This window comes from Chiloscyllium punctatum, chromosome 4, assembly GCF_047496795.1.
Source record: "Chiloscyllium punctatum isolate Juve2018m chromosome 4, sChiPun1.3, whole genome shotgun sequence".
In the NCBI taxonomy this organism is placed as follows: Eukaryota; Metazoa; Chordata; class Chondrichthyes; order Orectolobiformes; family Hemiscylliidae; genus Chiloscyllium; species Chiloscyllium punctatum.
The window spans coordinates 5,391,845-5,406,025 of record NC_092742.1 but is presented as its reverse complement, the minus strand read 5'-3'; the positions used below and the strand labels follow the sequence as shown (position 1 = coordinate 5,406,025).

Genomic DNA, 14,181 nt, shown 5'->3' with positions numbered 1-14,181 from the left:
TCCCCAAGATGTACCCGAGAATTCTGTGGTGAGCGAGAGAAGTGATTGCTGGGCCTCTTGCTGAGATATTTGTATCATCGTTAGTCACAGGTGAGGTGCCGGAAGACTGGAGGTTGGCTAACGTGGTGCCACTGTTTAAAAAGGGCAGTAAAGACAAGCCAGGGAACTATAGACCAGTGAGCCTGACCTCAGTGGTGGGCAAGTTGTTGGAGGGAATCCTGAGGGACAGGATGTACATGTATTTGGAAAGGCAAGGACTGATTAGGGATAGTCAACATGGCTTTGTGCATGGGAAATCATGTCTCACAAACTTGATTGAGTTTTTTGAGGAAGTAACAAAGAGGATTGATGAGGGCAGAGTGGTAGATGTGATCTATATGGACTTCAGTAAGGCGTTCGACAAGGTTCCCCACGGGAGATGATGAGCAAGGTTAGATCTCACGGAATACAGGGAGAACAAGCCATTTGGATACAGAACTGGCTCAAAGCTAGAAGACAGATGGTGGTGATGGAGGGTTGTTTTTCAGGCTGGAGGCCTGTGACCAGTGGAGTGCCACAAGGATCGGTGCTGGGCCCTCTACTTTTTGTCATTTACATACATTATTTGGATGCGAGCATAAGAGGTACAGTTAGTAAGTTTGCAGATGACACCAAAATTGGAGGTGTAGTGGACAGTGAAGAGGGTTACCTCAGATTACAACAGGATCTGGACCAGATGGGCTAATGGGTTGAGAAGTGGCAGATGGAGTTATTCAGATAAATGCGAGGTGCTGCATTTTGGGAGAGCAAATCTTAAACAGGACTTATACACTTAATGGTAAGGTCCTAGGCCGTGTTGCTGAACAAAGAGATCTTGGAGTGCAGGTTCATATCGCCTTGAAAGTGGAGTCGCAGGTAGATAGGATAGTGAAGAAGACGTTTGGTATATTTTCCTTTATTGGTCAAAGTATTGAGTACAGGAGTTGGGAGGTCATGTTGCGGCTGTACAGGACATTGGTTAGGCCACTGTTGGAATATTGCATGCAATTCTGGTCTCCTTCCTATCGGAAAGATGTTGTGAAACTTGAAAGGGTTCAGAAAAGATTTACAAGAATGTTGCTATGGTCGGAGGATTTGAGCTATAGGGAAAGGCTGAACAGGCTGGGGCTGTTTTCCCTGGAGCGTCGGAGGCTGAGGGGTGACCTTATAGAGGTTTACAAAATTATGAGGGGCATGGATATGATAAATAGACAAAGTCTTTTTCCTGGGGTCGGGGAGTCCAAAACTAGAGGGCATAGGTTTAGGGTGAGAGGGGAAAGAGATAAAAGAGACCTAAGGGACAACTTTTTCACACAGAGGGTGGTATGTGTGTGTGGAATGAGCTGCCAGAGGAAGTGGTGGAGGCTGGTACAATTGCAACATTTAAGAGGCATTTGGATGTGTATATGAATAGGAAGGGTTTGGAGGGATATGGGCTGGGTGCTGGCAGGAGGGACTAGATTGGGTTGGGATATCTGGTTGGCATGGACAGGTTGGACTGAAGGGTCTGTTTCCATGCTGTACATCTCTATGACTCTATCTATATTTTTATCCAAATCATTTATGTGCAACAAAGGTCCCAGCACTGACACTTATGGAACACCACTGGTCATAGACCTCCAGTCAGAAAAATACTCCTCCTTAACTACCCTCTCTCTTCTATAGCCAAGCCAATTTTGTATCCGACTTACCAAATCACCATGGATCCCATGTGACTTAATCTTCTCGACCAGCCGACAATGAGGGACCTTGTGGAATGCTTTAATGAAATCCACGTAGGCAGCAGTCATTGCCCTGCCCTGAGGAATCATCTTTGTCACTTCCTCAAAAAACTATCAATTTGGAAGGCTTAGCAAATATTACAATATATTAGGATCCATCAGGACACCTCCCATAGAATATTGAGCAATACAGCATAGTACAGGCCCTTTTATCTTATTCGAAGATCAGACTAACCTACACACCCTACATTGTACTCTCATCCATGTGGCCTATCCAAGAGTTACTTAAATGCCCCTAATGTCTCTGACTCTACTCCCACTGCTGGAAGTGCATTCCACACACCCACCACTCCTGGTGGAAAGAACTTACCTCTGACATCTCCCTTAAACCTTCCACCAATCACCTTAAAATTATGCTCCCCGTAATAAACATTTCTGGCTTGGGACAAAGTCTCTGACAATCCACTCTCTCTGCCTCCCAACATCTTGTACACCTCGATCAAGTCACCTCTCATCCTTCTTCGTTCCAATGAGAAAAGCCCTAGCTCCCTCAACCTTTCTTCATAAGACATACCCTCCAGTCCAGGCAGCATCCTGGTAAAGCTCCTCTGCACCCTCTCTAAAGCTTCTACATCCTTCCTGTAATGAGGCGAATAGAACTGAACACAAAATCCCTAGTGTGGTCTAACCACAGCTTTATAGAGCTGCAGCATAACCTCGCGGCTCTTAAACTCAATCCCATCTCGGTCTGCCTTTTCTAGGGAATAGATCTCCAGCAAATTCAACGGAGAGTCATGGAGTTAACAAAGTCCAGCACCTTGGCTAAGGGCATTGGGGACGGATTCATGTGAATCTTTGGACCCTTCCCACAGGTTCAATGAATCCTCAAAGTGTATGATGGCCCACACAGAGCCAGGAATCCCAATCACATTGCTCCTTCTAACCCACAGCTCTGGCAGCAGTACATTTTCTTTAAAAAATTCTTTCACAGGATGTGGGTGTTACTGGCTGGGCCCGTATTTACTGCCCATCCCTAGTTGCCCCTTGAGAAGGTGGGGATGAGCTGCCTTCCTGAACTGCTATAATCCCTGTGCTGTAGGTTGACCCACAATGCTCTTATCGAGGGAATTCCAGGATTTTGACCCAGTGATACTGAAGGAACGGCGATGTATTTCCAAGTCAGGGTGGTGAGTGGCTCAGAGGGGAGCTTACAGGGGCTGGTGTTCTCATGTATCTGCTGCCCTTGTCCTTCTAGATGGAAGTGGCCATGGGTTTGGAAGATGCTGTCTGAGGATCTTTCATGAGTTTCTGCAGGGCATCTTGTAGATAGTACACACTGCTGCTACTGAGCGTCAGTGGTGGAGGGAGTGGGTGTTCGTAGATGTGGTGCCAGTGAAGCGGTTGCTTTGTCCTGGATGGTGTCAAGCTTCTTGGGTGTTGTTGGAGCTGCCCCCATCCAGGGCAAGTGGGGAGGATTCCATCACACTCCTGACTTGTGCCTTGTAGATGGTGGACAGGCTTTGGGGAGTCTGGAGTTAGATTAAGCACCCAGCTTTGGGTTCTGTTCTTAAATACTTTCTGCTGCACAACACCTCACCCTTCGCCCAGGATCCTAGCTCGTGAGTGCTTGAGGGCATTGCAATAATGCTGCATGCATTGTCTGGAGACACATGCTAAAGAATTCCAAGACAGCACCACATCTCCCCAGCCCAGGGACACAGAGGTCAGTTAAAACACTGCTGTGAGAGGCCCCTGTGCACTGAACCATCACAGACTGTGCTCTTGCAAATAAAGAGACAGCAAATTTATTCCAGATTATCGCAGCTTCCCCAGTTCATTCTATGCAGGTTTCGATTCTGAGCTTTGTCTCCATCACTGCACAGCTGTCCCCCAACTCTGCAATATAACCCCTCCCCATCTTTCAGCTCTCTTTCCACCCAAGCAGAGCAGAAATCAGGGCCATGTGCAACAGGAACATAAACACAGGGTACTCCAGGTCAGGGCTTAACTGCCTCGGGATCAGACACATCTGCAGATAAAACAGCAACATCTGCCCAAACGTCTTTGAATTAAATTTATTTTTTGCTGTTTGTTCTCAATTTCTGCAACTCACTGGCAGGGGACAACCACAAGAGTTTCCCCACACACAGGAACTCTCGCACCCACACTCTGTCACAACAGAACTGGAATACAGAGGCGAGGAAATTACTTTTCAGGTTTCCAAAATTTGGGTCCGACCTCATCAGAAGTAACTGCACCAACTCTGGGCAACTGGTCTTAGAGTGAGAATTAAGCAAATTTACTGGAATGCATGAGGCTATGATTATGGGTGACCAGACCAACATGTTTACGATGATGAAAGGAATTGGTAGAGCTTTCAAGAGAAATGACTTTCTCCAGCAGTTGGAGGTTGAAATAACTCCACAAAGTCTGGTATCCCATCACCCAAAGTCCCCCTTTATTTCCATGTGGTGAGTCCCTGACGCTGATGCAGCTCCTTCAGAGCCAGCTCTCAGAGGGAACAGGATGTCGGAAACTCTTGTTTATATCTGTCAGGCAGGGCTCCCTGATTAGACCAGATTAACAGCAGGAGACCACATTCCTGACAGAGGGCTTATGCCTGAAACATTGAGTCTCCTGCTCCTCGGATGCTGCCCGAGCGGCTGTGCTTTTCCAGCAATACACTTTTCGACTCTGATCACCAACATCTGCAGTCCTCCCTTTCTCCCAGACTAACAGCCCCAATCAAGGAACTCAGATTCCACTTGGTTACCCTCATTACAATCACTATGCTGAAAAGGGACAACACCTCCTCCCAATCCACCCCCACCTTGTAAAAACACTATCCCTTATTCCCAATTCCACCGCATCAACACATCTGCGCACAAGAGAAGCAATTCCACTCCAGAACATCCCAGATGTTGTCCAATTTCAAGGACGGTAATTTCCCCTCCCACGTGGTCAACAATGCCCTCCAGCACATCTCCTCCACTTCCACCTTTGAACTGCACCCGTCCAACCACAACAAGGACAGAACAAGGTCCCCCCCCCACCCTCCCCAGTCCTCATCTTCCACCCCACCAACCTCCAGATTGGAATGCATCATCCTCCACCATTTCCACCACCGACAGTCAGACCTCACCACCAGGGATATATTTCTCTTCCCACCCCTCTCAGCATTCCGCAGAGATCATTCCCTACACAACTCCCTCATTAGGTCCACGTCCCTCCCCCACCGACCCACCCTCCTCCACTCCCAGCATCTTCCCCAGCCACTGCAAAAGGTATAAGACCTGCACCCACCCATTCCCCCTCACCTCCATCCAAACCCCAAAGGACCTTTCCACATCCAGCAGAGATTTACTTGTACTTTCACACACCTCATCGACTGTGTCCATTGCTCTCGATATAGTTTGCTCTACACTGGGGAGACAGGACACCAACTTTGGGAACGCTTCAGAGAACATCTCTAGGATGTCTGCACCAACCAACACGACTGCCCTGTGGCTGACCACTTCAACTCCCCCTCCCACTCCGCCAAGGACATGCAAGTGCTGGGCCTCCTCCACCACCAAATCCTAGCCACCTGACGCCTGGAGGAAGAACGCCTCACCTTCTGCCTTGGGACCCTCCAACCACATGAAATCAATGTCAATTTCACAAGTTTCCACATCTCCCCTCCCCACAAACTTATCCCAAATCCAACCTTCCAATTCAGTACTGCCCTCATGACCTGTCCTACCTGTTCATTTTCCTTCCTACCTATCCGCTCCCACCTATCAATCACCCCACCCCCCCCCATCTTCATCTTATTATTGCCTTCTCAGCTACCTGCCCCCCAGCCCCGCTCCCCCTCTCATTTATCTTTCAGCCCCCTTTGGCACCCCCACACATTCCTGATGAAGAGCTTATGCCTGAAACCTTGACTCTGCTGCTCCTCGGATGCTGCCTGACCTGCTGTGCTTTTCCAGCACTATTCTTTATGAGTGAGCAGAACTCCTGACTCTCCTGTTTATATCTGTCAGCCAGGATAATAGCCCCAATCAGGGAACACCTACCTGGGTGACCTGATTACAATCACTACAGAGGTCAATACAAGGCTCTTCAACCTGGAGCCTGGTTGTTCAGGGTCCTTTTAGGAGGCACGGGTTACACCAAGGATAGTGTGTGTGAGGTTCAATAGAAACTTGCCAAACCAAGATTAATACATTTTTCTTTGGGCAAGGTATGAACCGTTATGAACTCTCAGTGGGTAGGTGGAGATTGGAAACAGGTGATGCACAGAATGGCTGAATAGCTATCTCCTGCTCCTAATGCAACAGGCACTGGGGATACCAGCAGACCTCTCTCTGCTTCTGTATGAAAAACACACAGAAATGAATGGCCTCATCCTGTTCCTATATCACAGGCTCAGGTGGTGGGCTGAATGGCCTCAACCTGATTTGGTGTAAGAGGTTTGGGAAAGGGGCCATATGCTCTCCTCTTGTTCCTCTTTTACAGGCTGAAGCAATGGGACTGAATGGTTTTCTGTTCCTGTGTATCAGAGTAAAGGACTGAATAGCCTCTTGTTCCGATGGGCCAAATTTTGGTCTGTTCCTGGTGGCGTTTGGCCTGATCTGGCTCTAGTATTTACCTCCAATAATTTTTCCTTTTCCAAAAACATGTCACATGATTAAAGGGTGGGAAGGGAGACTTTCCAGGAACCCTCTGCCCTGGTCTGGCACGTTTTGGAGAGTGAAGGGCCAGGCCAGCACCCGCTCACCGAGGTGGGACACGGTGGTGCACTGGGGAAGGGGCTGTCCAACTGAACGATGACAGCCTCTTCCCATGAGAACAAGCACCCCTCGGAATAGGAGGCCAATCCCAGAGCAATTGAGAGGTGGGAGTCTCTGACTGGGAGAGTTGCCTAGCGGAGTGAAACCATGTTGCCTTGTGGATTACCTGGAAGTGGACTGGTGTACATCCTGCTCCGTGCAGTTGTGTACCTGCTGGTTCATCCTGTCAACGTGCAGCGCTATGTACTCCGTCAGGTGCTTGTGTTGGGCCAGCTCCAGCTCCAGCTCCTGCAGATCACACACCAGTACATTAATGTCCAGGAGAGAGGGGGGGAGGAGAGGGGGGGGGGGGGTGGGGGGGAGGAGAGGGGGAGGAGAGGGTGGGGTGGGGGGAGGGGGAGGAGAGGGGGGGGTGGGGGGAGGAGGAGGAGGATGGGGGGGAGGAGGAGGAGGAGGATGGGGGGGAGGAGGAGGAGAGGGGGGAGGAGGGGGGAGGAGGGGGGAGGAGGGGGGAGGAGGGGGGAGGAGGGGGGAGGAGGGGGGAGGAGGGGGGAGGAGGGGGGAGGAGGGGGGAGGAGGGGGGGGGGGAGGAGGAGAGGGGGAGGGGGGGAGAGAGGGGGGAGTGAGGGAGTGAGAGTGACAGAGACAGAGACAGGGGAGAGAGGAGGAGAGAGAGAGAGAGACAGAGAGACAGAGAGAGAGAGTGAGACAGAAAATGCGAGACAAAGAGCGCGCAAGAGAGATAGAACATAGAACATTACAGTGCAGTACAGACCCTTTGGTTCTCTACATTGCACTGACCTGTGAAATTAATCTGATGCCCATCGAACCACTATTATCCATATGCATGTCCAATGCCCATTTAAATGCCATTAACATTGGTGAGTCTACAACTGTTGCAGACAGGCCGTTCTACTCCCCTACTACTCTCTGAGTAAAGAAACTACCTCTGACAGCTGTGCTATATCTGTCACCCCTCAATTTAAAGCTATGTCCCCTCGTGCTCGCCGTCACCATCAGAGGAAAAAGGTTTTCCCTGTCCACCCTATCTCACCCTCTGATTATCTTATGTTTGAACTAAGTCACCTCTCAACCACCTTCTCTCCATCAAAAACAGCCTCAGTTCCCTCAGCCTTTCCTCGTAAGACCTTCCCTCCAGACCAGGCAACATCCTGGTAAATCTCCTCTGAATCCTTCTCAAAGCTTCCACATCCTTCTTATAATGCAGTGACCAGAACTGTACACAATACTCTAGGTGCGGCCTTACCAGTGTCTTGCACAGCTGAAGCATGACCTCATGGCTCCGGAACACAATCCCTCTCCCAATAAAGGCTAACACACTGTATGCCTTCTTAACAATTCTATCAACCTGGGTGGCAACATTCAGGGATTTATGCACCTGGACACAGATCTCTCTGTTCATCTACACTGCCAAGAATTTTACTCCTAACTATGGAGTCCACATTGACTAATGCTCTGCTCCACTTCGCCTGTTCATTCTGATCAACAGGGACAGACTCTGTGCCAGAGACCTGTGCCCCACTACTTAGCCTTGGTAAGTTTCCCTCCCCCCCGCCCCATACAATATCTAAAACAGTATACTTGTAATTGTGGGGGACCACCACAGGGGATCCCTGCACTGCCTGCCTGTTCCCTTTCCGTCCCCTGACGGTAACCCATCCACCTGTTTCCTGTACCTGAGGTGTGACTACCTCCCTGTAACTCCTCTCAATAAGCCCCCCTGCCTCCCGAATGATCCGAAGTTCATCCAGCTCCAATTCCCTAACATGGTTTCCGAGGAGCTGGAGTTGGGTGCACTTCCAGCAGATGTAGTCAGCAGGGAGAGTAGTGGTGACCCTTACCTCCCACATTCTGTGGGAGGAACATTCCACTGCCCTCACCTCCATTCCCACTATTCTAAACTCCCAAACAGACCATTGAAAAAGTGAAACCTGAAAGAAAACACTTATCACCTTACCAACCAGATAGAGAGAGAGAGAGAGAGGGAGAGAGAGAGAGACAGAGACAGAGACAGAGAGAGAGCAGAAAACATTGCAGTCAATCGTAGAAACAAGCAAAACTACCGATCACTCACTGCAGGACGGTGTTGCATTTCTCTTTGAGAGGTTTAAATGAAATCACTGAGGAGCTGCTGTCTGAACTCAAAGCCCCATCAAGTAGCTGCAGTACTCCACACACTTCAGACTTTACCGAGAGTTCAACATCACTGGCAACAAAACTAACCATCCAGACCCTGAACTCTTTAACCCTGTGTCTAATCTACACAAAAAGCACTCTGACTGACCTCTCTCGCTCACAGATAGCAGTACCAGAATCAGTGGGCAATACTCTCACTGAATCACAAAGTCTTGTGTTCTTGTAACAGTCAAAAGTCACAGCCACATGATAACTTCACATTCCAAACACAGTGATAAGAGTATTAAACTGAGGCTTCTCTGACAGCATGGACCCTCTGACAGTGCGGCACTTCCTCAGCACTGACCCTCCGACAGTGTGGCATTCCCTCAGCGCTGACCCTCCGACAGTGTGGCATTCCCTCAGCGCTGACCCTCCGACAGCGCGGCACTCCCTCAGCACTGACCCTCCGACAGTGTGGCGTTCCCTCAGCGCTGATCCTCCAACAGTGTGGCGTTCCCTCAGCGCTGACCCTCCGACAGTGCGGCATTCCTTCAGCACTGACCCTCCGACAGTGCGGCACTCCCTCAGCACTGACCCTCCGACAGTGCGGCACTCCCTCAGTACTGACCCTCCGACAGTGCGGCACTCCCTCAGCACTGACCCTCCGACAGTGCGGCACTCCCTCAGCACTGACCCTCCGACAGTGCCCACTCCCTCAGCACTGACCCTCCAACAGTGCGGCACTCCCTCAGCACTGACCCTCGGACAGTGCAACATTCCCTCAGCACTGACCCTCGGACAGTGTGGCACTCCCTCAGCGCTGACCTTCTGACACTCCTTAGTACTGACCCTCCAAAAGCATGATCTTCCCTCAGTACTGACCCCCTGACAGCATGGCATTCCACACCCCCTTTGACAATACATTCATTTGTGCACAATTGTGGTCCATCTACAGATGCACTACAGTATCTCACCCAAGTGCCTTTAACAGCACCATCCAAACCCCTAAGGAGCATGGCAGCAGGTACATGGGATTGACAACTGCTCCAGTCTACACACCATCCTGACTTGGAAATATATCACCATTCCTTCACTGTTGCTGGGTCAAAGTCCTGGAACTCCCTTTGTCAGAGGCTTGTGGGTCAACCCACAGCACATGGACTCAAATAGGCGGCTTTGCACCACCTTCTCAGGGGTAAGTTCTGATGGAAAATATCACATCCCATGAATAAATAACTCAAAGAATGCCAACTTGTCCTGAAATGATGAGCTCCACATTTTTGCTCCACTCTGCCTGAATTGGTTTTTCATGAATTCCCCTGACTGGATTTCTTCCTGACCATCTGGTATTTATAGCTGTGTATTCCTGATCTTTCCTGGAATTGGAAACATCAACCCTAGCCCTAGCAATTTTTCATTAACCTCTCTCAGGACTTCTCTTTTCTAGAGGAAAAAGCCCCAGTATAGAAAATCCTTTGTGTAAAACTATAAACTTCCAATACTGACCTCATACTAATCAATCTATTTGAGCAGTTTTTCACATGTCCCTCTATTCCTTTATGGAGAGGTTGTGATGTGTTGCATTGACACTGGACTAATAAAAGTACAACACAGGAGACTGAGGCTGACAGATTCTTAATCAGGAAGGGTAGCAAGGGTTATGGGGAAAGGCAGGAACGCGGAGTTGAAGATAATCACATCAGCCATGAGCTCACTAAATGGTGGATCAGACTCAATGGGCTGAATGGCCTACTGCTGCTCCTAAACCTTATGGGCTAATTTTCTTGGGACATGGGTACAAATCTCTCCATAGTCAGTGGTGGAATTTAAATTCAATTTTAAAAATCTATGATGTAAAGTCAGTCTCACTAATGATGACCATGACACCTACCGTCAATGTTACAAAAAACCCATCTAATTCACTAACGTCCTTTAGTGAAGGGAGTCACTATATGTGACTTCAGACTCATAGCTGCCCTCTGAAATGGCTGAGCAACCCAGTCAGTTCAAGGGCAATGAGGAGTAGGTAACAAACACTGGTCAAACCAGCAAAACATCCCATGAAAAAATAAAGAAGAATAACAATATTGTAGACCAGAACAGCTACCTTCTGTTGCTGCAGGCTGTCCTGTCTTGACAGCTTGGGTTTGATAGCCATGGAGGTTGGCTGACCAGTGGGTAAGGTGTGGCAGAATGTCCCATCAGCTGGTGCGATCTTTTTGGCAGGGGTCTCCTAATAACAGTGAGAAAAATGAGAGGTTTGGTCAAACATAGGATCAACAGAACACACAGGCACGTGGTATTCTCCGGGGAGACAATCAATGTGAACAATGAGCATACTGGGAATTCAGATTTTTTGATTGACAAGTGCATCAATAATTATGATAGGGGTGGGGGGGATGAGGGGCACAGAAAAGACATTGGAATTGAGACCAGAATCTGCCATTGTTGGCAATGGCACAGCAGGATTTCAGGGCCAAATAGCCTCTTTCTGTCCCTTAGACCCACTGGTCGGACACTCCTTTTGGTGGACTAGCTCCCTGATTCTTTAGAATGTTATAACGTTTATGAACTCATTGATCTATTTCCCATAACCTCTCCCTCAATCATCATTTCTTACAGAAGGATCTCATTCTACCCCGTGTGTTTTTGCTGGATCATTAAGGAGATCTGTAGTTAGTCCTCTATTTCTTCCATAGTCTCCACACATTTTTTAAAAGATATTTATCAATTGCCATTTTGAAAATTGTTCCTGAATCTGCTTCCATTGCCCTTTCAGATCACATCAACACTCTGCCTTGAAAAAAAAACCCACTTTGGCTCTTTAGCCAATCAATGACTTTCTGGTATATCCCCTGGTTACAAACTCTCTCACTGCTATAAACCATTTCTCTAAAGAATACCCTCACTTTTAAAGAACTCTGTTTAATCTGTCCTCAGGCTTCTCCAGTCTCTCCATGTGAACTGAAGTCCCTCATCCCTGGCTGACTGCGCACTTTCTCCAAGACCTTGACATCCTTCCTAAAAGTGCGGTACCCTGAACTGAACCCAACATTCAAACTGAGGCTTAACCAGTAATTAACAAAGGTTTCATAGTAACATCCTTGCTTTTGCACTTAATGGATTTTTTAAAACAAAAAAAAGCTAGATTAATCAGTGAGGGAGAATGTACATGGGTCATGGGAAGAGATGAAATGGGTGAGTGAAGTCCATAGTGACTCAATGCTCTTTGCCAAGAAAAACACAAGCGTAGTGGAAATATTACACATGTTAAACTAGCTCTGAATAACATCCACGCAACAATACACTGTAGACTAACCCAAGAGAAGGGCTGAACCCCTTTGCTATGGAAACACATCACCAGGGTAGGTATCTTTAATCTATCTGTTCAGAGATATTGTGAGTCACCACTGGAACAAGTGGAACTTGAACTCAGACCTTCTGGTCCACAGGTAGAGAATACATCACCAGATTAACCATTGAAGTTGAAGGAGCAACAGGAGATTTTAATTATCCATTTATAAACTGATTAAATGAGCAACAAGAATTGGTGATAGGTTAGCCTGGAACACTAATTAACAATGCAATCAACAATCAGCATCAGAGAAAACAGAATCTTTCATTCAGAGTTTCACCAATAAGGTACAGATGGAGAGGAGTGACAGAGCATTCAGACAGTTCATGCAGAAACCACATCAAATTGAACAAAGAATTGAGGACTCTTGTCAGATAGTGGTAATGCCCCTACGTTTAGGCCAGAGGGTCTAGGTTCAAGTTCCAAATGCTGGGGAAGGCCATCATGACCGAACAGATGATTGAGAATGGTTTCATTCAACATAGAATTGCGTAGGGAAGTGGGAGAAGATGAGGACGCAGCAACTAAATGTAACTGTGAATTGCCAGCAGGGAGCCACAATTCTGGATAAAAGTAAATAATAAAGCCAGCATGGACTGGCTGGGCTGAAAGGGCAAGCTTGCAGGTTGTAACTTCCAGATATATGAAGGTGGGAGTATTGTGCTGACCATTACAAATGGAAAATGTGAGGGTGCAGCAGAATTTAGGATACACTGGGGCTACATAAGTGTTTGGTTTCTGGGGATGAAAATATACCTTTGAAGCTATTAAATAAGACACTGTCAAAAGAATTCATGTTTATATTGCACAGTCCAAACCTCCACACTCTAAAACCACTTTACAGCCAATTAAATACTTTTGGAGTAAATTAGAAATCATTGCTATAGTTATGGACTGTATGAAACATTGGAAGGTAGAACTGAACATAGAACAGTACAGCACAAGAACAGGCCCTTCAGCCCACCATGTCTGTACTGACCATAATGCCATTCTAAATTAATCCTATCTGCCTGCACATGGTCCATATCCCTCTATTCCCTGCCTGTTCATGTCTCTGTCCATATGCCTTTCAAACAGTGCTACTAGCACCTCCCCTGCTTGGATATTTTTCAGGATTAAACTGGTGCACTGTTAATCAAGAAAAGCATTTGTCAATACTTAGAGATTACCTTGGCTCAGGAGATCATGATATTGGGTGGATTTGACAGGAGATGATTCATAAAATCCCTACAGTACAGATAAAGGCCATTCAGCCAATTCAGTCTGCACCGACCCTCCGAACAGCATCCAAAAATGTACAGATTAGGATAGATTCGCCACACTAAATTGCCCATAATATCCAGGAATGTGCAGGCTAGGTGGATTAGCCATGGGAAATGTGGGGATAGATGTCTGGGTGGGGTTGCTCTTTGGACAGTCAATGGGCTGAATGGCCTGCTTCCATACAGTGGGGATTCTACACTGCTTTCTCTCCACAGATGCTGCCAGACCTGCTGACTTTTGCCCGCAATTTCTGTTTTTGTTTAGTGGATTGATCCCTGGAATGAGTATGTTGCTTTATGGGAAAGGTTGGACAGCCTGGACTTGTTTCCCCTGGAGTTTGGGCTGACTGATTGAAATGCATAAGATCCTGAATGGTCTTGACAAGGCGGGCAAGGAAAGGATGTTTCCTCTTGTGGGTCAGTCCAAATCCAGGGGACACTGTTTTAAGACAGAGATGAGGGGAGGTTTTTTTTTCACTTAGCATGACTCTGGAACTGTCTACCTCAGGAGGTAGTGGAGGTGGAGTCATTGAATATTATTGGGATTGAGTTAGGTCCTCTAGGCTGGGGGGAGGGAATCAACGGTTATGAGGAATTGATGGGAATGTGGAATTTGGATTACACACAGGGGGCCACAAAGCCTTGAGGGGGTCTGATGGCCTCGAGGCATTACTGTCACTTGGCTATTCATCTACAAACATCCTTTCCACACTCACCTCATCAAGAGCATGTCTGCAGACTCGGGTTTGAATCCACATGGGGGAAGGTGGAATTTAACGTCAATAAAATTCTTGAATTTAAGAGTCTAATGATCATCATGAATCCATTGTCAATTGCTGGAAAAACCCATCTGGGGCTATTGTCCTTTAGGGAAGGAAATCTGCCATCATTAGCCAACCTGGCCTTAATGT

General features: G+C 47.6%; 1 protein-coding gene across 6 annotated transcripts in view; it reads right to left on the bottom strand.

Moving 5' to 3' along the window:
* The window catches only part of LOC140476049 (uncharacterized), a 452,737-nt gene that overhangs the window by 187,351 nt on the left and 251,205 nt on the right, over positions 1 to 14,181 (bottom strand). For all 6 annotated transcript variants that reach the window (XM_072568002.1, XM_072568006.1, XM_072568005.1 and 3 more), the window contains 2 exons: positions 10,761 to 10,886; positions 6,681 to 6,802 (listed from right to left, as the gene is read on the bottom strand). In XM_072568002.1, coding sequence (XP_072424103.1) covers positions 6,681 to 6,802; positions 10,761 to 10,886 — 248 coding nt within the window. The remainder of the gene's footprint in view (positions 1 to 6,680; positions 6,803 to 10,760; positions 10,887 to 14,181) is intronic.